This window comes from Pyrus communis, chromosome 1 (genome assembly GCF_041283825.1).
Source record: "Pyrus communis isolate YQ-2024b chromosome 1, ASM4128382v1, whole genome shotgun sequence".
In the NCBI taxonomy this organism is placed as follows: Eukaryota; Viridiplantae; Streptophyta; class Magnoliopsida; order Rosales; family Rosaceae; genus Pyrus; species Pyrus communis.
This window is the reverse complement of record NC_142565.1, coordinates 12,041,207-12,062,510: the sequence shown is the minus strand read 5'-3', so window position 1 is coordinate 12,062,510 and position 21,304 is coordinate 12,041,207. Positions and strand designations below refer to the sequence as shown.

The following is a 21,304-nucleotide window of genomic DNA, read 5'->3' as shown; positions in this document are numbered from 1 at the left end:
CCGTCCATTTAAATTTCACGGATATACGGTTATACTCATAACCGTTAGTTTGTTTAAACAGTTACCCATAACTATAACCGTGAACTTTAAATAGATGGGTAACCGCTGTTACCCATACCCTTTGGTATTTTGCCCATCCCTAATCACAAACTGGAAATGGAACATGTGTCTTTAGGTATCGTTTGGTATGCAGACGGGACGAGACGAAACGGAATGGGACGGGACGGGACAGGACAGGACGGAACGAAACAGAGCGGGAGCAAAGATGCCCTTGGATGGAAACAAGGAGGAAGAAGAAGGAGACGGAGAGGTTATAATTTTGTGTTCCACGGATGTGGAACGAGTCGTTCCAGGGGGGTGAGGTGGAACGAAAATTCACCCAAAACTCGTCCCGTGGAACAGCTCGTTCCACCCGTTTTAGGCGCACCAAACGTGGGACGGAACGCCTTATCCCACTCTGTTCCGTCCTGTCCCACGTACCAAACGGTACCTTAATGAACAACAAAAACCCAGAAATTTGTTCCTATTACGGTCACATCATTTGTGATTTGTATTTCTTTTTAACAAACGATATTATCTATGTAGGTGGGTATTGGGCTAAGCCTCACAATGGGTTATCATAGTTGCTTAAAATTTTAGTTCATATGACAAATTAAAAAAATATGTATAAGTTCATGTGATATTTCAAAATTTTCACTCTTTTTTTTTTCTTTCAATGCAAATAAGAATTTCGTTGAATTGTGGAGATTACTTCTGGAAATTTTTTCAATGCAAATAGGAATTTTGTTGAATCGGGGAGGTTACTTGTGGAAATTTGGAACCAGAAGAATCAATGCTTGAGATTGGAGTGCATAAGTGTTAATACTGTTGCGTTATTTTTCACGAGACTGACTTATCTTTTCAGCGGGATATTGTTTCTATATTTTTTATTTTTCTTACAACGATATATATTCACCAAAAAAAAAAAAAATCCAGCGCTCAAATTTTATATTTTATTAATTAAATATTTGTGGGATTTCAATATTTAATTAAAACACTTCAAATTTTGATTATTGTGCTTCCACCTTTATCTATACATTTCTCAAATTTCCAACTCAACATTTTATATAAAGTTAAAAGAAAATAAGATTTTTTTATTATTATTAACACTGAGAGCTTCCCTAAATTTGGGTTCTCTTCCTCCGATTTATAAAGGAGAAACCTTGCAAGAGTGACACATTGGTGAAAGGAGAAACCTTGCAAGGGCTTACAAGAGGTTGGCTACTCCTCATATTGACAATTGGTTTTATGGTGGAACCTCAATTTTCTTCAACTAAAACAAAGCCACATCTTTATCCAGGATAAACTTGCCACAATTCAAGTGAGAATGTATTGACTTGAATTAGTAATTTAAAGTCTTGATCCTTGGAATTATTCGATCGTAAAAAATTTAAGGGAGATTGGTTACTCTCACCACCAACGTCAGGACATACCTACAATCTCGAGTTAGAAACAGCTCGCAATGAGACTCAAACCTTGGTGGGGCGATACACAAGTTAGAAATCTTATCAACTGAACCAACCCGTGTTGGCTCCTTGAAATTGTAAGTTCAAAACACACTATATTTGTTTTCACAGTTTTATTCGTTTTAAATGTTGTTTGCCTTGGCCCTTTGGTATGTGTGTGATTTTCATCCTAATATTTCATCTGCTTCAAGTAAGTGCAAGACACAATTAAACAGGGCCACAAAGAGGCCAGGCTCAAAACTAAAAAAGAGATAATTATTCAAAAATGATGCACAACTTAAGAGGCCCCTTGCTAATCTCGATCACAGTTGTACATGATTGGGGATAATTAGCCGCTTGGTCTTCAATTGTCATGTACAACAACACCGTAATACTAAATGGCAAAACTCTATTTTAAGTGAGAGATCTTTTTTATAAGTGAAGAGAAATATGACTAGATTATAGTACTAAGTGACAAAATTCTATTTTCATGAGAACATTTTCGGGAGATGCGATCCTAGATAGCCTTTCTGTATAGAATGCTGTATTTTGTTTTTCTTCAAAATATGGTGAGTGTCGACATTGAGACAAGAATAATGTCGAAGAAAACATTTCATTGAAGAAGTACCAAGTCTTACAAATAACAATAAAAAAAATTGTTCTTACATATAACAGTTTTAAAAAAAAGTTTCTTACAAATAACAGTACAAAGGTCATAACTCAGCCTTCAAACGATAATAAAAAGAATTTCAAAACTTTGAATCATTACTAAAATCAGTCTAATAATTTATTCAATAATTAAGACCAAAAATATAATAAAAATATTGACAAAAAATATAATAAAAGTACTAACAACTCTCTCTCTCTCTCTCTCTCTCTCTCTCTCTCTTCCTCTTCCTCTTCACCCCCTTTTGTTTCACCCATCCCCTCTGTTCATCCTTGCCTCATCGATTTCTCTTTGTCTCTCTCATCCATCTCTTTCTCTCTCATCATCACTTACACAAAAAGCCAAGGCCCCACTTCTGATCTTATATTATTTTTCTTTTAAATTCTCCTCACTTCCCCTTCACCCTTCACAACCTCTATATATGTTAAATTATTTTTCATGAAATTTTCTGTAATTTGTGTATAGAAAGCATATATGATTGTCGATGTATTATTTCTGATGAAATAAATAATAATTAATTTGTTAAACGTCGTCGCATCGTTGTTAGGCATGATATAAATTACTACTTGGATAAAAATAAAAAATAAAAAGTTAACCATTTAGTAAATTTGACAAGATTTTGCACAGGAGTGCAACTAATCCCTTGAACTAAAATTTACGACGAACAAAACAATCATATGCAGTTCCAAAATTAATTGAATTTCTTTAGTAATTATCATGATTCAAAACATATACTGCCGAAATGTTTTGATAAAGTTAATGTAGCAATAAACTTCTTACAAACAATTAACACTAACAAATCACTTGCCAAGGAGATTTATATGTAAAACTTGTACATATAATGGCCTGCGGAAGCTCCTTCAATGAAGTGAAGTTGTCGTTGTCTCATAAGATGTTGAAGATAAAAATAAAGAAGCACGCGTAATTAAGTTTTGAAGAAGACAGCCAAACACACTACAAAGAATGGTTGACCTACAAGTAACAATCAGAGGCAATACAATAAGTAACCAAAACATAGCCAAATCTTTATACAGGAATTAAAGTATCCACAATTCAAGTGGGAATGTAATGACTTTGTATTTTAAAGTATTTGTCCTTGGAATTATTAATTAGTTTTGATGTATACTATTGACTTTACTTGGTAATTTAAAATTTTAGTCCTTGGAATTATTATATTTTTAACGGCATTTTGTTGTTGTATTTTCTTTTTGAACTTTTGTACTTGTTTCTTCTTTCTTATTTCTTATTTTTTTATTTTTTATGAATGGTCCTTGGAATTATTAATTAGCTCAGATGTATACTATTGACTTGACTTGGTAATTGGTAATTGGTCCTTGGAATAGGTCGGAACACACTAGATTTGTTGACGTAATATAAGCGAAAAGTTGGATGAAATCTAGGGATTTTTGAACATTAGTCCTTGTAAAAGATTAAAATTAAAAAAAAAAAAAAACATAATGCTAGATTACATATTCAATTTAATCCCTTGAAGTGTACTTTTATCAAAATTTATATTCAATTTTTGTTATTTAATGTGTATTTTTATTTAATCTCTCCACATTAAATTTTAATTTTATTAATATGCACATATTTAGTTCTTTAATTACAAAAGAACATAAATGAGAAAATATTAAAAGAAATTTGTGATACAAAAAAAATGTATAAATACATAAGTGTACAGAAATGACTGTGCCGAAATATATAAAATTGATTATTTTGAATTAATGTACCGAAATGTCAATACTGAAATGTATGTACCAAAATGTACGTACCGAAACGTATGTACTAAAATATAGTATATTGAATTAATGTACCAGAAAGTCAATACTCAAATGTGTATGCCAAAATGTACGTACCAAAATACATTATATTGAATTAATGTACCTATATGTTTGTATCGATGGATATACCAAAATATTCAAATGTATTAATTGTAACATCCCACATCGTCTAGGGGAGTGGATCCTGTAAGCCTTATATATATTCCCATCTCTACCTAGTATGAGGCCTGGGAGCTCACTGGCTTCGGAGTTCAGGCCTGGGAGCTCACTGGCTTTGGAGTTCATTGGAACTCCGGAGTTAAGCAAGTTCGTGCAAAAGCAATCTCATGATGGGTGACCCACTGAGAAGTTCTCGTGTGACTTCCCAGAAACAAAACCGTGAGGGCGTAGTCGGGGCCCAAAGCGGACAATATCGTGCTACGGTAGAGTCGAGATCGGGATGTGACAATTTGGTATCAGAGCTTATCCCTGGTCGTGGTGTGCCGATGAAGACATCAGGCCCCTAAGGGGGGTGGATTGTAAGATCCCACATCGCCTAGGGGAGTGATCCTTATATGTATATTTTCATTCCTACCTAGCACAAGGCCTGTTGGGAGCTCACTGGCTTCGGAGTTTATCGAAATATATATCATAAAAAAAAATTAGTTGCGTAAATGTAGACATTAAAATATATTATGATGAATGAAATGAAAATTAAATTTAAATGTAATTAATACATTAAAATAGGGATAAAAAGATAAATAAAACATCAAAATATAACTAATAAATGAGATGATTAAATGTACTAGGGACTAAAATTGGATTTTAATCTTACACAAGGCTATAGTCTAAAAATCATATTTTTTTAAGGATTAAAATGAAGTTTCCTATAAAATCTATATATTCAAAATTTATTATTCTTTTTCTGTACAAAAAAAAAAAGAAAGATTTATTTATTCGTTTTAAATGTTGTTTGCCTTAGCCCTTTTTAGACCTAGCAATTTATTACACAATCAGTTAGCACGATAAAAAACAACGGATTTCGAATCAATAAAATAACTAATCGGGTCGTTATTGGGTTACCCGTTAATGAGGTCGTTAACGGGTTTACATGTGGATGACTTGTTTCAACCCATTAAGATAAAAAGTTAGTTTGATAATTTTAAACTACTAAAACCTTACTAGTTAGTACAATAGCCATACTTAATATCACATAAGTAAGCTTAAAAATTTTCAAGGCACTTTAAAAATACAAAGGAATTTAAAATGCCAAAGCACATTAAAAACTCATAATAATTCATTTAGAAGTGCGAAAATGTGAAAAAAATATGCGGTGGTGGTTGGAATTGGATTTTAAACTACTAAAACCTTACTAGTAGTTTGATAATTTTAAACTACTAAAACCTTAACGGTTAATCCAATATTTGTTACAAATGCTCTTCCTCTTAGTGTTTAAAATGCCAGGCACATAAGTAAGTTAGTTTGATAATTTTAAACTATTAAAACCTTACTAGTTACTACAATGGCCATACTTAATATCACATAAGTAAGCTTAAAAATTTGAGAATTTGTTAAAAATGATCAATTTTCTTAATCTTAGGATTGAAATAGGACAAACCGAATATGCGCACGCCATGCACAACAAACAATAGGACATAAATATGATTTTTCTGACATGTTGAAATGATTTAATTGCCCTCGTATATAAATGAGTTATTTCCTCCAACTTAGTCATCATTTGCACCTTTCTCCAAAAATCTCTCTCACCCAATCCCCAAAAAGAACCCTAACCCACAATCCCCAATCCCGTTGGTTGACCCTGCTTTTTGTCATCAATTCTGCCGCTGGACTGGCCGGTTTCTCATCCTCCTTCGAATCGAAACAAGGAATTTGGGAGGGGCCTGGGTTTGGGAAGATGGCTTACCTTGGTCTGGGTTTGCATTTGGGCCTGCATGCACACTTGACACTCTGCAACTGTTTTAAGTTGATGTCCTAGTCCCATGTCCAGATAATAGTACCATACTCGTAAGAGAGGTCCGCGCGATGCTGCAGGATTGAAAACTGCATGAAATTTTGTGTATAGCACTATGTACATACAAAAATACTTGATCTGTATGTACATACTATTTTACGTGCAAAAGATTTAGTAGATAATCCTATTTACATACAAAAGAGAATGCTTGATGCATATGTATATAATATTTACATACAAAAGATTTACGAAATTGTCCTACTTACATACAAAAGATGGTCGAAAGATACTATGATAAAGAAATCTAGTGAACTATTTGAGTTTAAAGCGAATGGGATAAAGAGATCATGTTTAATAGGTCGTGAATAATTCAAAAAGTATAGAACAATGAAAGGGTATACATATCTGTTTTGCAGCCATATATATGGTTTCAGAAATGATTGGGGAATCTGATACATTTCTGGTTGGAGCCTTTGGAGTAAGAGTCGCGTCTGATATTTCCTTTGCTGCAACATCACAAATAACAAGGTAAATAGAGGAAAATAAAAGTGTTATTAAATATTGAGTAGTGTGGAATTTCGAACAATGAAAAACTATGAACTTGATATCAACGTTTGTGAGATGAATAAATTTGAGATGAGGATATTACATACTGTATTTTGGGACACAGAAAAATGATTCCGGAATTGCTTGGGGTTGCTTTGATTTTGGGAGAGATGATAGGGCACCGTCGAAATTTGAGTCAAAAGCTGATACCTTTTCTATGGAGCTTTTGTGTCGTCACTGAGATGTAAAACAGAGGATAATTAAAGGCATTAGTGAACATTGAAAATGCAGAGGTTAAAATTAAAGGCATTAAATAAATGTAAAACACACTCGCATTTATACGTAAACAATAATGCTTAACATGACACTGCAGATGCAAAATTAAAAAAAAAAAAAAAATCTTGTCAAAACCCACTTCCATGTCAGGTCATAATTTTACAACCACCAAAAAATAACGGAAGGGGCATGCCGTGATCTCTGGAAAATGATAATCGCATTTTCTTCTGAAATTGCTCACCTTCCTTAATCTTTTCTAAAGAAGCAATGATTCGCATCCTGTAACCAAATCAGAAAATAACATATGATTACCCAAAACCCATCTCAGGTTAACTAATCGCAATAAAATTTAAAAACTCATGCATTCAAATTTGAAAGAGCAAACAAAATTAATAATAATAAAATTAAGAAGTGAAAGCTGACAGACCTTGAGATTGAATATGTCCTTCCCTTTGGGTCTCTTGTTCAATAATGCGTCAACACAGTGAATACAATCTTTTTACTTGCTCTCCCTGCATATCCTCGACAACTAAAAAGCAGCAGAAGCACAACAACTACTGAGCATTAAACCTAAACCCAACTTAGGAGATCAGGTAATCTACTCAAACATAACAACTCGGTCCTTGGGCCGATTCAACTTTGCAAATACATGACCTTCTGTCCTTGCATTTGACAATAATTTCATGTCTCATAGTTTTTAACTACCCATACCCATACCCAACTGTCAATTACCTAGTCAGTTCACCAAATTGTGAGGCTGTCCCAGGTTTTTGTTCTTGATATTTACAAAAATGTGAAACCTTATAAGTAAATTGAAAAATAAGGCATGATATTGTTGCTAGGTGAAGTGCTTGGAACATTTTTATATGCAAAAAAAATAATAATAATAAAAGAATTCTATATCATTGATGGAGCTATTAAAGTTCTTCACTTTAACATCTTTGATTAAATAACAAAATGGCCGTTGATGAAATCATAAGACATTTATGTGAATGATGTGATGACATAATGAGGGCCATCTTGTATGTGTTAATATATTGAGAAAGAAGAAAGTTGAAAGTATAGTCAAATAGATTAAAACGTTTAACTTTTCGTTGCTGTAATTCTGTTTTTCAGTCATGTTGAATAAGAGCTTCTTCTATATTTGGCTTCTCTGAATGTTTCAAGGTTGCAAGTTTCCCATTTGATGATCATAATTGCCCCCCAATCGAGCTCATAGAATCCTTTTGTCGAAGTGCTCATTCATGGTTACAGGAGGGCGTCGAAAATGTTGTGGTGGTTCATTGTAAAGCTGGTATGGCAAGGACAGGAGTAATGATTTGTAGCCTTCTCTTATTTCTTAAAGTAAGATCAATAATCAGCACCTTCAGACCTGGGGTTGTATGGTGGAAATGTTGGTGCTTCTTTTGGCTTTATATTTCTTGCACTTATGACTATAACTTTTTCTTGTTTGTTTTTCCATGTATCTGCAGTTCTTCCCTATGGCTGAGGAGGCCATGAATTACTATAACCATATAAGGTGTATGGATGGAAAAACTCTGGTTCTCCCAAGTCAGATTGTGAGTCAGTTAAATTTTTGGATTTCCCGTTTAAGCTTGGTGTTCCTTATCTATCTACATCATTGTGATTAACAATTTTTTCTATGATTTTCCCAGAGATACGTCAAATACTTTGAGCATATCTTAAAACACTTCAATGGAGAAACTCCTCCAGATCGGAGGTACACGTCTGATACACTTCTCCAAAATGTATCAGTCTGACATTTCATTTATATATATATGTATGTATCTAAGTGGTACATTAGTGTTGTAATGAGGACCTATTTACTCCTTAAGTTAAAAGCATAAATAAAACTAAACAAAAACATAAACAAAATCAACCCCAAAAAAGAACCAAATTCAATTTCATTAGAAACTTCAACAAAACCAACTCCAAGGTGCAACCAAATTTAACTCCAATATAATAAAACTTAAAACAAAAATCTAAGTCCACCAAAATTTTAAATTGCTTACCTTGAGTACAGAGGGCTTCGGAAAACGACGGCGCTAAAGCCTGAAAACAAAGACCCAAAAATCAGAAAAAGAAAATTTGCACAGAAAACCCATTTTGATATTCATATTTAATTATAAACTCACATCAGGTGGCATTTTCCAGATGCAGAAAAAAAGAAGAACAAATGAATTCCCACGAATGTAACTCGTTTTTTTTAAAAATAAAAATTAAAAAAAACTTAATTCTACAACAAAACCCAATAGCGACCAACCAAAGTTTCTCACCTTAAGCATAAATGTCTTCCAAAAAAATAAAAAACAGAATCTTCTGAAATTCAAAAGAAAACCTGATTATACACCCACATGCAAAACCCGATGGCACAAAAAAAAAAAAAAAAAAAAAAACAAAGAAGAGAAGAGAAACAATTTCAACAGAAAATCTTCTAACATCTGGGCAAGACAAACAATTGTCAAGACCCACAACACAACCTAACTAAAAAACCAACGGATTAATCTCTGTCATCAAAAGAAAACTCCGAAAGCAACAACCCATTTAAAATTGAACCCAAAAAAATTAAAAGCTTCTAACATCTGGGCAAGACAACCAAAAATGAAATCAAACTGCAAAGCAAAACTCAAAAATTTAGAAATCACTAACCTTAATACGTAACAATTCTCTCAAAAGAGAGGCTTGAAACAAAATGGTGAAAAAGACGAAATCGATCCAACGTACGGATCGCAGCCAGAAATCAAAGATCGTGTCTCGCCGGAGATAATTTCGCGAAACAAGAAGGAAGAAATTGAGAGAAATCAGAGCGCACAACGACGACGAAGGAAAACCCATGTGAGGAAAGCAGAAAATGAGAGCTGAAAACCCGAGGGTATTACCGTCCTTTAACTGTTCACGAACAGTGAAAAACAGTGCCCGGGGGAACCGGGTTTTAGTATATGTATAATCTCCAGCGAATATACTACTCAAACAACTTGTCTTTCTGTAATAAAATTGCTGCATAAATTTCAATTGATCAAATCATTCATTCATTCTAATATTACAACATCCACTGATCCCATTTCAAGAATCAAGGTGAATAACCATACTAATGAAATCAGAATCTATGATAACGGTAGGATTACAGAACTGTTTCTTTGCTGCCATTAGCTCGAAATGACTCCTTTGTTATTCCATGGTAAACTGGTTCTTCACCTACAAATGTAATGAAATTCCACCCAAAAGCAGACCCACCAACAATATTTGTCCCTTGAGTCTGACCATCTTCAGCCCGCTGATTCTCGCTGGATACACCTGATGGAAACTTCTTTTCTGATGGTTTTCCAAAAGCCTTTGTATCTTGGGGCTTTTCACCTGGCGTATTCTTACTTCTTATTGCCGAAACTGTTTCCGCCATCATCTGTTTGCAAAGTTCCATCAGAAGCTTCACATCTGCAATTTGCAACATACATAATCATAAGCAAATCACAAGTTACAAACAACATCTCATGCAATTGGCTCCGTCATAAAAAGCCTTGAACTCAAAAGTGTCTAAAGGGATCCAAAATCTGGAGTGAAGGCATACATGGAGCTCAAGAAACTCAGGACAGAACCATGCGTCAACATAAGAAGATGAGTGAGACAGATATCTCCTCGTAAAGGAAGCAGAATGCCATCTGAATGCTACTAACAATATTCTAGGATTGGGTGGCCAACAATAAAACTATCACAAACTGAGTTTCACGAGTGAAACTCAATATAATTATTCACACGATAGATTAATAAACCAAGTTAGCACGTGAATGAAGGTCGGATGTAATCATAAGTACCATATTAATAAACCACTATTTTAAGATTAACATATCAGCTCAGCTTTATCATATTAAACTCAAGGGATAAATATATGTCATTGCGTGAAAAGATGAAAACAAAATCCTGATGAGCTGACAATCTTGAATTTCTTCGGATGATTTGCACGTTCGAAAGTCAGGGGTCCGGAGAACCTTCAAGATGACAAAAAAACAAAAAGTTACTCCATCCATACTTCATTTAATGTAGCAAACAAACGAAGCAGCGCACAACAGCAGGATTTAAAGAAATTGATTGAGAATGATTACAATGACAACGTTGATAGATGAACAATCTACAAACCAAGTTAACTCCCATAGGCCTATCCTCTGCAGTCTCAAAAGGACCAAATCAACTTCTAAATTCTACCCATGGCATACAGATTACGTAACGATCACTTAACACATTAATAAAGACTAATTTGGACAGCTTCACTTAATACAAAATAGAAACACCTGTATTCACTGGAGAACATAAATCACTTGCCTTCATTCTTCACTTAATAGTTCAAATATTAGAATTTTGCAACCGAAAACATTAACCATCTCAATCATTACTAACAGACATTTCCATCAAATTCATTATTTAGACGATTTTTTTTTCAAGGCAGAGTTACTAAGGGCGCCTAAAATGCAAGTACAAGGCAGCGGAATTACAAAGATTATAAAGAGTCTAGTAGTAATTGTATAGTTGGAGTTAGTTAGACAAGGGTAGATGTGTAATTAATTGATGTATGTTGAGGTCAGTTTTGTCAATAGAATTGTCTCTATATATTCTGATGTAAATGTATTGTTCAAGAGTCTTTTTGTGAAATGAGAAGAAGATATTTTCTACATCTCTGAGTTCTTGAAAGCTAAGATTCTATATGGTATCAATCGCCACCGCCTCACGGCCATGGTGAATCTTCGATCGTTCTTGTCACCGCCTCACGGTTCTTTGCTTGCTCTCGTCACTGTCGTCATCGTCTCCAGGTTTTGGTGACTCTTCGATCCTCGCAGTCTTGGTGGATCTTCGATTTCCACCGCCTCACGGATTCTCTGCTCCGATCTCTGGTTGCTTACCTAGCGTTGCTCTCGAGTAGTCATCTTCAACGGTTGATACACTTCCAGAGAAGAGACCACTTCTGCAAAGGGGAGCAAGTAAGGCAAGTGAAAATGATACATTGAAGCATGTGGAGACAAGCAACAACTGCATATGCTGAGCTATCCTCTAACCCTCTTCAATACGAATTGGAGAGATTGAACAAAGAAACAGATAAAAGGAGTAAGCTCAGACCTTCGGGGGAGACCAAAAGAATCCTGCTGCCCAGTTCAAGAGTAGCACAAAGGAAAATCAACGATTGGAGGAAACCAAAAGAATCCTCCAGCCCAGTTCAAGAGTAAGCCTGTGGAATCACCAAGATCAAGCCTCAATGCAATCACCAAGGAGAAGAGGGAATTTACACTCCATAACCAGATTTGCGTCCCTAAACTCTTCTCTTTGTTAGTTACATTCTGCCATGTTTAGTATGTTTAAGTGCTTTTTGTGTGTTTACTTATGTTTTGTGTGAATCTATGCTTAAAACATTCAGGACAATGTTTGATTTAAGTGTGGGGGGGTAACTAAGTATATTTGATGAAAATTCGTGGGATTTTATCACCCTTAACTTCAAATGTTGTTCCTTGCTGTTTTAAGGTGTTTTTAAGATGTTTTAGAGTGTTTTAGTATGTTTTGTTTTTATAACTCCGAAAATCACATAAAAATTTGAAAAACATGTTTTGAAAAGCCTAAAAAGAGTGTTTTGAGTCGTTTTTGTGTGTTTGTGTCTTAGGGTACCTTCCAACAAAATGATAAGGATTTGGTTTGTAATTGCATGACTGTTAAAAAGAGTTATAAACATAGAGAAAAGTTTGATTTACTCTTGGTATATGCTTGGTTATGGTTATAATGTATGACTTCACATGCAATCATAAAAGAAAAATTCGTTTTTGTAACATGCTTGAAGGAAGGAACTCAAACGAACGCTACAACCCTGTGAGACTCGAGCCATTACCTTCTTTGGAGAGTTATAATCTGTGATTCTTTGTTTTCTAAAGTTGTTGCATGATCTCATTATTCCTTGCTTGGTTGCTACTTAGAATGCAATTGTATCATAATAGAACTAAATGCTAGAACTTATATCCGTTTCATTCAAAGCATGACATTGAATTGCATAACATATATCAAGATGAAGTTGTGTAGTTGCCACCATAGCCAAATAGCCTTACTTCCCATATTTCTTATTTGTTGTAAGTTTTAACCCCGTTGAGCCTTGTTTAGCCTTTATTCTTTGTTTACCCACATTATCCTCACCCAGCCTAGTTTAGGACAGTCCACGCCCTTATTCTTAAAAGATAGTGAGCATGACTTAAATGAATTCCTTTTGAGTTACATTATGCAAGAAAATGAGTGTGGGGGAGAGAATGTTTTGTTCTTAAGTGTTTATGTATGTTTTGAGAGTCAAAAGAAAAGAAAAAATTGTGAAAAACATATGAAAAAGAAAAACAGAAAAGAAAAGAAAGAAAGAAAGAAAAAAAGAGCTTGTTCTCCCTTTTTGTTCAAAAGTTGATTTTTCATTCAAAAGTGAATTCTAAGATGATTCAAGTGCTTTGCTCACTATTTCTTTAAGAACCTTTGTTTTCCATATCCTTTCATTGTTAGCCAATACCCTAGCCCCGTTAAACCCCTTTGACTTCTATCTTGATCGTTATGTGTTCAATAATGTGGAGTTTGGAATTGATATGAGCTTATGATGTCACTGGTTCTCGCATCTAAGTAGTAGCATTCCATTCATGAGATCATACCTAAACATGCTTATTAAACTCCAGAAATTGCTCTCTTTATGATACATATATGTGAGATGTTTACATCAATCTTCTCACATGTAACTAGATTAGGGTGTGTAGTTAGAAAATCTGAGTGAAAATTGAGTGCATATCTTGTAAGGAATTGAGCAAATTCTCTAAGGCATGTTACTACATTCTAAACATGGTTTTAAATGCTTAATTGTGAACTAGTATGTGGTGACTATGATTAAGTATGTACTTAAGTGTAAAGATAACCAAAATCTGTGGAGATAATGAAATTTAACATGTCATGTGCATTGGAAATCCTTGAGGCAACGTTGGAAGGTTTAAGATTGTCTTTGGTTCGTTTTGTCTAGTTTCGTGTTCTTTTGTTGTTTTGTTTTGCTCGAGGACTAGCAAAAGCTAAGTGTGGGGGAATTTGATAGGAGCATATTTAGGCAACTTAGTTGGCTTGTTCTTGTGCATTTACGTTGTTATTTCTTAGTTCTTTAAGTGTTTTAAGTCATTTTCGTATGTTTTCAGGTTCTAAGGGCTAAAGGAGCAAAGAAGTGCATTTTGGAGCCTTTTGGGCTAAGAATGGATAGCTTATGCTTGGAGCCAAAGTGTTGGACGAAATTGAAGCCTTGTATGCACTTTAGGACATAAAACAAAGGGCCTAGCCCAATCAAACAAAGCCTTAGAACCAGAAATTCCCATACACACACCAACACATCCCTTGCCGTGTGTTGGGTTTGCATTTCCCTTTCATTTCAGCCACATGTATTCATTATTGCAGCCACCATTCATTCTTTAATCCACATGCATTCATCATCATTCACTCTAGCTTTAATTCACATGCATTCCCTTCATTAATTCAGCCAACACAAGCACCCATCACCTAACACAAATCCTTGGCCGTGCCTTTCCATCAATTCCAGCATCTACACACCTTGCCACATGCTTTCCAGCTTTCCACCTTCATCATTAAGCCACATTCACTCCCATTTCTATCCCATTAATCACTTAGCCGTGCATCACACTTCCATTTTCCATATTTTCCCCCATCTTGGCAGCAACACATCCACTCAATTCCAGCACATCCATTCATTCTTTAATCACTAAGCCACATGCAACTCTTCATCATTCATCCACAATCCCTTTTTCCCATCATTGCCGTGCACTCCCATCCCATTCCTAGCTGTTTTTCCATCATTATTTCAGCCACATATTCTCCCATTCCCCCTATAAAAACCCATGCATTCATTCACATATTCACACACCAAAAAATCAACACACATTGCCGTGCAAAACAGCACCCATTTCCAGCATCTCTCCCTTACAATCCAAACACCATCCTTCCATTTCCACCACTCCCCAAACCATTCACACCATCAAACTATCCTTAGACCTTGTGCCGCAACGAAGAGGAAGAGAAGAGGGCCTAAACGTTCATACAATTCAAGTTTGAGTTGTTGGAATGTTTAGGTGTTTCTTCGATTTCAATGTTTAATTTCAATTCTCTTTGTCTTGTACGTATGAGGAACTAAACCCCCTTTAGCTAGGGGGTGATTCGAAACTATGTTTATGCTTGCAATATGAATTGATTATCTTTGGTTGGAATTTCATAAGTTGTGGATTCAATTTGTTTAACCGTTTGATTGATAACTTATTTATGTATGTTTATTGAGAGTGCACGCTTAATTTTCATGCATGAATACGACGCTAGAATATAAGTGAGTTTCACCTAATAGTTATGAACTTATATTCACAAGTAGTGGAGGTTGCTTATAAACAATCGCGTTAAATGAATTCTTGGCACTAGTTTCATGCAATCATAGTAACGAATGCCTCGTCAACACTTATAGTTTTCATGATGCTTAATGATTCTTGCTTGTATCTCTATTATGCAATTCATGTAGGGAACTTGTGGGGAATGCTTTGGGTTGTCGCATGCAATCATCCAATTCATTAACTTAAGGAAAACTTGACGGTTAATTTAAGCGGACCTAATTAACCCGGGGTGTTGAGTTTCATAATTTATCGAAAGACCAACTGAAAATCAATCTTGTATGCAAGTGTAACATGTGTGGAGAAGAACCCCTTGGCTATTCCATCATCCATATTTTCATCACATTCATATTTACATTTTGCCCTTAATTATATTCTGTCCATTTAATTTAATCTCGTCCAAACACAATCCCCCCTTTACTTTATTGTTCAATTTAATTAGAAATCAATTTAGTTTGTGTTTTTAAAGTATTTTGAGTCTTTTGGTTTGTCTTAGTGTTTTAAAGTTTAGTTTTGCATTCTTTGAGTCTAGTATAGTGTTTTAAACTTTATTTTACGTTTTTGAGTCAAATCCAAGTGATTAACAATCCCTCCTAATCCCCGGTCCAGAACGATCCCTACTTACATACTTACTACAATTTGACAAAAAGAGGGTTTAATTTGTGTGCGTATAATTCTCGCATCACACTCTTTGCTCCAATTCTTCGTCGTTATAAACTTCTCGGTGTTATTGATGGATCTGAACCTTGTTCCTCTCCTCTCTTGTCTGATCGTTCTGTCAATCCTACGTTTGAACAATGGTATGAAAAAGATCAAAATCTCTTGATCTGGTTGAATTCAACTCTCTCTGAGGAGATTATTCCTTTCACAGTTGGGGTTTCTTCTTCTCGTGATCTCTGGCTTAAATTGGAACAGCAGTTTGGTGGCATCTCTGATGCTCATATTCATCAGCTTAGATCTCGTCTTCAATCTCTTCAAAAATGCTCTCAATCGATCTCTGAGTACCTCCAGCAAATTAAAGCCATTTCTGATTCTTTAACCGCTGCTGGTGCGTCTGTGTCTGATCGTGATTTGATTGCTGCTACATTACATGGTTTACCAGAGGAATTTGACTCATTTGTTGATTCTATTACTTTTTGTCTCTCATCTACTACTTTGGATGAACTGCATGGTCTTCTTCTTACAAAGGAATTGTCAATGGCTCGTCGAAAGAAATCGGTTGCTACTGAACCGTTTCATGCTTATGCAGCTCAGAATCAACCACCTCTCCTTCCTACACCACATTCTTCTCAAGCTTATGCAGCTCAGAATCATCCTATGCAGAATTCTTCTCGCTACAACTCTAATCGTGGCCGGACCAATACTCGTTTTCACAACAACAGAGGCAATCGCAACTATCATGGCAACAATCGGGGTTCTCACTCTAATTCTGGTTTCCAAAGGTACATCCATCAAGGCTTTTGTTCTCCTAATACTTCTGGTGGTCGTACAAATTGTCAAATCTGCGGATCATCAAGTCATGAAGCTATTGATTGCTATGACCGAATGAATCCAGATATCTTCGGGAAAGTACCTCCTACTAAACTTGCTGCTATGTACACTCATTATGCTTCCAAGCCTTCTCCTTCCTGGATTCTAGATTCTGGTGCTACCTCCCATGTCACTCATGACATCTCCAATCTCTCTTCTCCTACTCCTTACACTGGTGAAGACAAGGTGTATATCGGCGATGGTAAAGGTTTGTCCATTCATCATACTGGCAGTACATTGTTAAATACTGCTCATGCTTCTTTTAAATTGAACAATGTGTTACATGTTCCGACAATGAAGCACAATTTACTCTCTGCATACCAATTTCTCAAGGATAACTACTGCTCTTTGACTTTGCATTCCGATGGTTCTGTTGTTAAGGATCGTTCTACGGGGAAGATGCTTTTGCAGGGACCGGTTAATAATGGTTTCTACACCTTTCAAGGTATCCCTGCTTCTTTATCTCCATATTGTTCCTCCCCTCATGCTTTAGTCGGTACTAAAGCCCCTATGACTATTTGGCACAGTCGCTTGGGGCATCCTTCTACTGCTATCTTCAGGCGTGTTCTGTCTGCCAATAAACTTGCACTGCAAGGAAATCACTCTGTTGATTTCTTCTGCTCGGACTGTGCAATTGCTAAGAATCACAAGCTACCATTTAAGCACTCTAGTTCTGTTTCTCCTACTAGTCTCCATTTGTTACATTGTGATGTTTGGGGCCCTGCTCCCGTAGTTTCTGCTTATGGCTATAAGTACTATCTTTTAATAGTTGATGATTACAGCAAGTACTCTTGGTTCTTTCCTTTAAAGGCCAAATCTGATGTATTTTCCACTTTTGTTGTATTCAAGAACTATGTTGAAAATTCTGTTGGTAATAAAATCAAATGTTTGAGGTCCGATTCAGGGGGTGAATTTACAAGTAAGCAATTTAAATCCTTTCTTCAAGGTCATGGTATCTCTCATCAACTCAGCTGTCCACATACACCGAAACAAAATGGCTGTGTTGAACGGAAACACAGGCATTTGGTTGAGATCGCACGGACTCTCTTAGTTGCTTCCAAAGTCCCTCACCTGTATTGGGTCGAAGCCTTCTCTACTGCTGTTTATCTGATAAATCGCCTGCCTATTTCCAGCTTGCATCACTCTCCATGGGAAATCTTATTCAACTCCATTCCTGATTACTCCAAGCTGAAGGTTTTTGGTTGTTCCTGTTATCCCTGGTTAAAGCCGTATATTCACTCCAAGTTAGAAGGGAAGAGTACAAAATGTGTGTTTTTGGGCTATAGTTTGCAGCATAAGGGCTATCGGTGCCTTGATCCTACTAATCAGCGTATATATATTTCACGTCATGTCCTATTCAATGAGACACAGTTCCCATTTCTCCGTTCTTCTTCTGCGGTTGTTTCCCCGGACTCTCCTTCTCCACCTTCCCCTATTGATTTGCACTTCTCCATTCCCCAGATTCCTATTTCACCCTCTCCGGCCTCCACTTCTCCTATCAATCCTACAGTACAATCCCCTGCACCCTCTCATGAGCCTGTTTCCTCTCCACCTTTATTATCCGCTCCTGCATCCACTTCTATAGTCCCTAACACCCATCCTATGCTTACTCGATCCAAAGCAGGCATTTTTAAACCCAAAGCCTATTCTGCCACAAAACATCCCTTACCTGTTGATGTTGATTTTGTCCCTTCCACATACTTACAAGCCTCTAAGTATGCACATTGGAGACAGGCTATGCAGGAAGAGTTTAATGCTCTTCAACTTACTGGTACTTGGACATTGGTTCCCCACTCTCCGTCTCAAAACATTGTTGGCTGCAAATGAGTGTTTCGCATTAAGCGGAAACCTGATGGTACAGTGGATCGGTACAAGGCTCGGTTAGTGGCCAAAGGATTTCATCAAAAAGAGGGCGTTGACTATCAAGACACTTTCAGTCCCGTAGCTAAGCCAGTCACCATTCGAGTTTTATTAACCTTGGCTGTTCAGTATGACTGGTTTCTGCATCAATTAGACATCAGTAATGCCTTCTTACATGGAGATCTCAAGGAAGATGTTTTTATGACTCAGCCACCTGGTTTCACTGATTCCAATCTTCCTAGTTATGTCTGCCAACTCAAGAAATCTCTGTATGGCTTAAAACAAGCCCCTCGGGCTTGGTTTGATAAACTGTTCCAAGTTCTGTGCACTCTTGGGTTCAAGCAGTCCTCATCCGATGCTTCTCTCTTTGTTCTTCAAGCTTCGGTTCCTGTTCTTGTTTTGGTCTATGTCGATGACATTCTTGTCACCGGACCTAATGCCACTGTCTTTCAACGTTTTATTCACACACTCAGTCAAGCTTTTCCTGTTAAGGATTTGGGGCCCCTCCATTACTTCTTGGGATTGGAGGTGCAAAGAACTTCTCATGGTCTCTTTATGCATCAAAGTAAATACTCCCTTGATCTTCTTAACAAGGCAAACATGGCAGGTGCCAAACCGTGTGTCTCTCCCCTTGGTACTACTAAACTTGATCACAGTGGTTCTTTACTCTCTGACCCTACTGAATATCGATCTTTGGTGGGTGGCTTACAGTATCTTACTTGGACGAGGCCTGATCTCTCTTTTGCAGTAAACCAAGTGTGTCAGTTTATGCATTCCCCAAGGGATCAACACATGCAGGCTGTCAAACGCATTCTTCGGTTTTTAAAAGGCACCCTTACACAAGGTCTTTGGTTTAAAAAGGGTTCTCTTGACCTCACGGCTTACTCTGATGCTGACTGGGCCGGTTGTACCTTTGATAGACGGTCTACTACTGGTTTCTGTGTTTTTCTGGGTCCAAATCTGGTTAGTTGGAATGCTAAAAAGCAACCCACTGTTGCCAGATCTTCTACCGAAGCTGAATATCGAGCTTTAGCCCACACTGCAGCTGAAATCACTTGGATTTGCAAAGTTTTTTCTGATATCAACTTTCCTTTGTCTAAAGTTCCCACTCTTTGGTGTGATAACATTTTAGCTATTTCTCTTGCCTCTAATCCTGTGTTTCATGCTCGGACAAAGCATGTCGAAGTGGATTATCATTACATTCGGGAGCTAGTCTTGGCACATTTGATTAAAGTTCTTTATGTCTGCAGCCAAGATCAATTAGCTGATATTCATACCAAATCTCTATCAAAACACAGATTCTGTTTTCTGCAATCCAAGCTTCCTCTTGGCACTTTTCCTGTCCCCAGTCTCAGCTTGAGGGGGTGTAAAGAGTCTAGTAGTAATTGTATAGTTGGAGTTCGTTAGACAAGGGTAGATGTGTAATTAATTGATGTATGTTGAGGTCAGTTTTGTCAATAGAATTGTCTCTATATATTCTGATGTAAATGTATTGTTCAAGAGTCTTTTTGTGAAATGAGAAGAAGATATTTTCTACATCTCTGAGTTCTTGAAAGCTAAGATTCTATAGATTATACATTTATCTAATCTTTTTATAGAAAATGAAATATTTAGAAATGTTAAAGACATTCAAATTGTGAATCCAAACAAACCCAAATTCACAATTGAATAGAAAGAAAACCCGGTCCCAGATCACAAAAATCTTCAAAATTCACAAGAAATTCACATAAAGATGCAAAACTTGGGAGATGGGTTTTTAACTGTACCTCGAGAAAATGAGGACGGCGCGAACCTTTTAGAGAGTGGATGAGTTGGAGAAAAGGGCATCATTTTCAAGAGGTCTCTTCTTGGTCTTGGAAGGAAGAGAAAACGGCGGAGGCTATACAGGGAGAACTTCGGCGGAGCTCAGAGGGGATGGGAGGACTTGGGTGGCTGTGGACACGGCTGGCTTTGCCTCTTCTTCCATTGTTGTTGTTTATTCGGTTTCGGGTTTAAATTGGGTTCGGGCTTACTCAAGTGAATTCGGGTTTGCCTAAATTTATCAAGGATAGTACTTGGGTACTGACAGTTCCAGACCAGCAAAACCATTGCAAATTCTTTCACAAAAAGCTATCACGCATCTAACTGAACTCATACGATTTACTTTTATAAAAAAGAGATTCATGCTCTGTTCTTCTTCACGCACTGATTGTTACCACTATGGAGATCCAATTTAATTAATGGCAGAAATTGTGGCTTCAGGATCTTGCTCGTCACCACAAGGCACAAACATCATCGATTAAATGGTGAGAGGGACTGTCCGAATTGATGATGATAGGTCGCAATCATCGCCATCGTCCATAACGGAGGACGACGATCGCAGTCGCTGTAGAAGAAAGGGATTGGTGGGTCGCAGGAATTAGGGATTGGGATCACGGGAGAAGAGAGGGGTTGTGGGTGCGTCAGGTTCGATGAGGGAGAAGGAGAATGTTTGGTTTGATGAGGTACTGAACAGTCACCCAAGTATTATCCTTTTATCATATTCAATCTTTTTAACCCTATTATTTTATAAAATAGATCTCAAATTTTGAACCAAATAACGCAGAACTATTTAAAATTCAATTTTAGACATCATAATCTATTAAAAAAATAAACCAAATAGCAAATACGCATTTTAAAGTTTCAACCATGCAAAGTTGAAATTAAATGACAAGATAATATTAATATTTTAACAAAAAGCAATACTATTGCACATTGTTCAAATAAAAAGCAAACAACAAACTTCAAGTATAGTCATTCCAAACTTGTAT

The 21,304-nt window shown here is 36.4% G+C and overlaps 2 protein-coding genes across 7 annotated transcripts in view; one reads left to right on the top strand and one right to left on the bottom strand.

The window, feature by feature from the left end:
- Positions 1-21,304, top strand: part of LOC137720239 (serine/threonine-protein kinase BSK3) — a 107,175-nt gene that overhangs the window by 64,083 nt on the left and 21,788 nt on the right. The window lies entirely within an intron of this gene.
- On the bottom strand, positions 5,479-21,048 carry LOC137719535 (uncharacterized). 5 transcript variants are annotated; one of them, XR_015964653.1, is made up of 6 exons: positions 9,355-9,509; positions 8,718-8,757; positions 7,133-7,234; positions 6,947-6,984; positions 6,537-6,666; positions 5,479-6,389 (listed from the first exon to the last, which is right to left on the bottom strand). XR_015964653.1 is itself a non-coding variant. In XM_088697808.1 (5 exons), the coding sequence occupies exons 2-4, from the start codon at positions 10,151-10,153 to the stop codon at positions 6,314-6,316; spliced, it is 330 nt and encodes a 109-aa protein (XP_088553934.1). In that variant the 5' UTR covers positions 10,154-10,688; positions 20,282-21,034; the 3' UTR covers positions 5,479-5,957; positions 6,288-6,313. The 5 variants fall into 5 exon arrangements, 3 of the variants coding, with proteins under 3 accessions (XP_088553934.1, XP_088553940.1, XP_088553933.1); XR_015964650.1 differs by lacking the exon at positions 9,355-9,509 and adding an exon at positions 8,982-9,005; XM_088697808.1 differs by lacking the exons at positions 6,537-6,666; positions 6,947-6,984; positions 7,133-7,234; positions 9,355-9,509 and adding exons at positions 9,940-10,688; positions 20,282-21,034 and having other exon boundaries at positions 5,479-5,957; positions 6,288-6,389.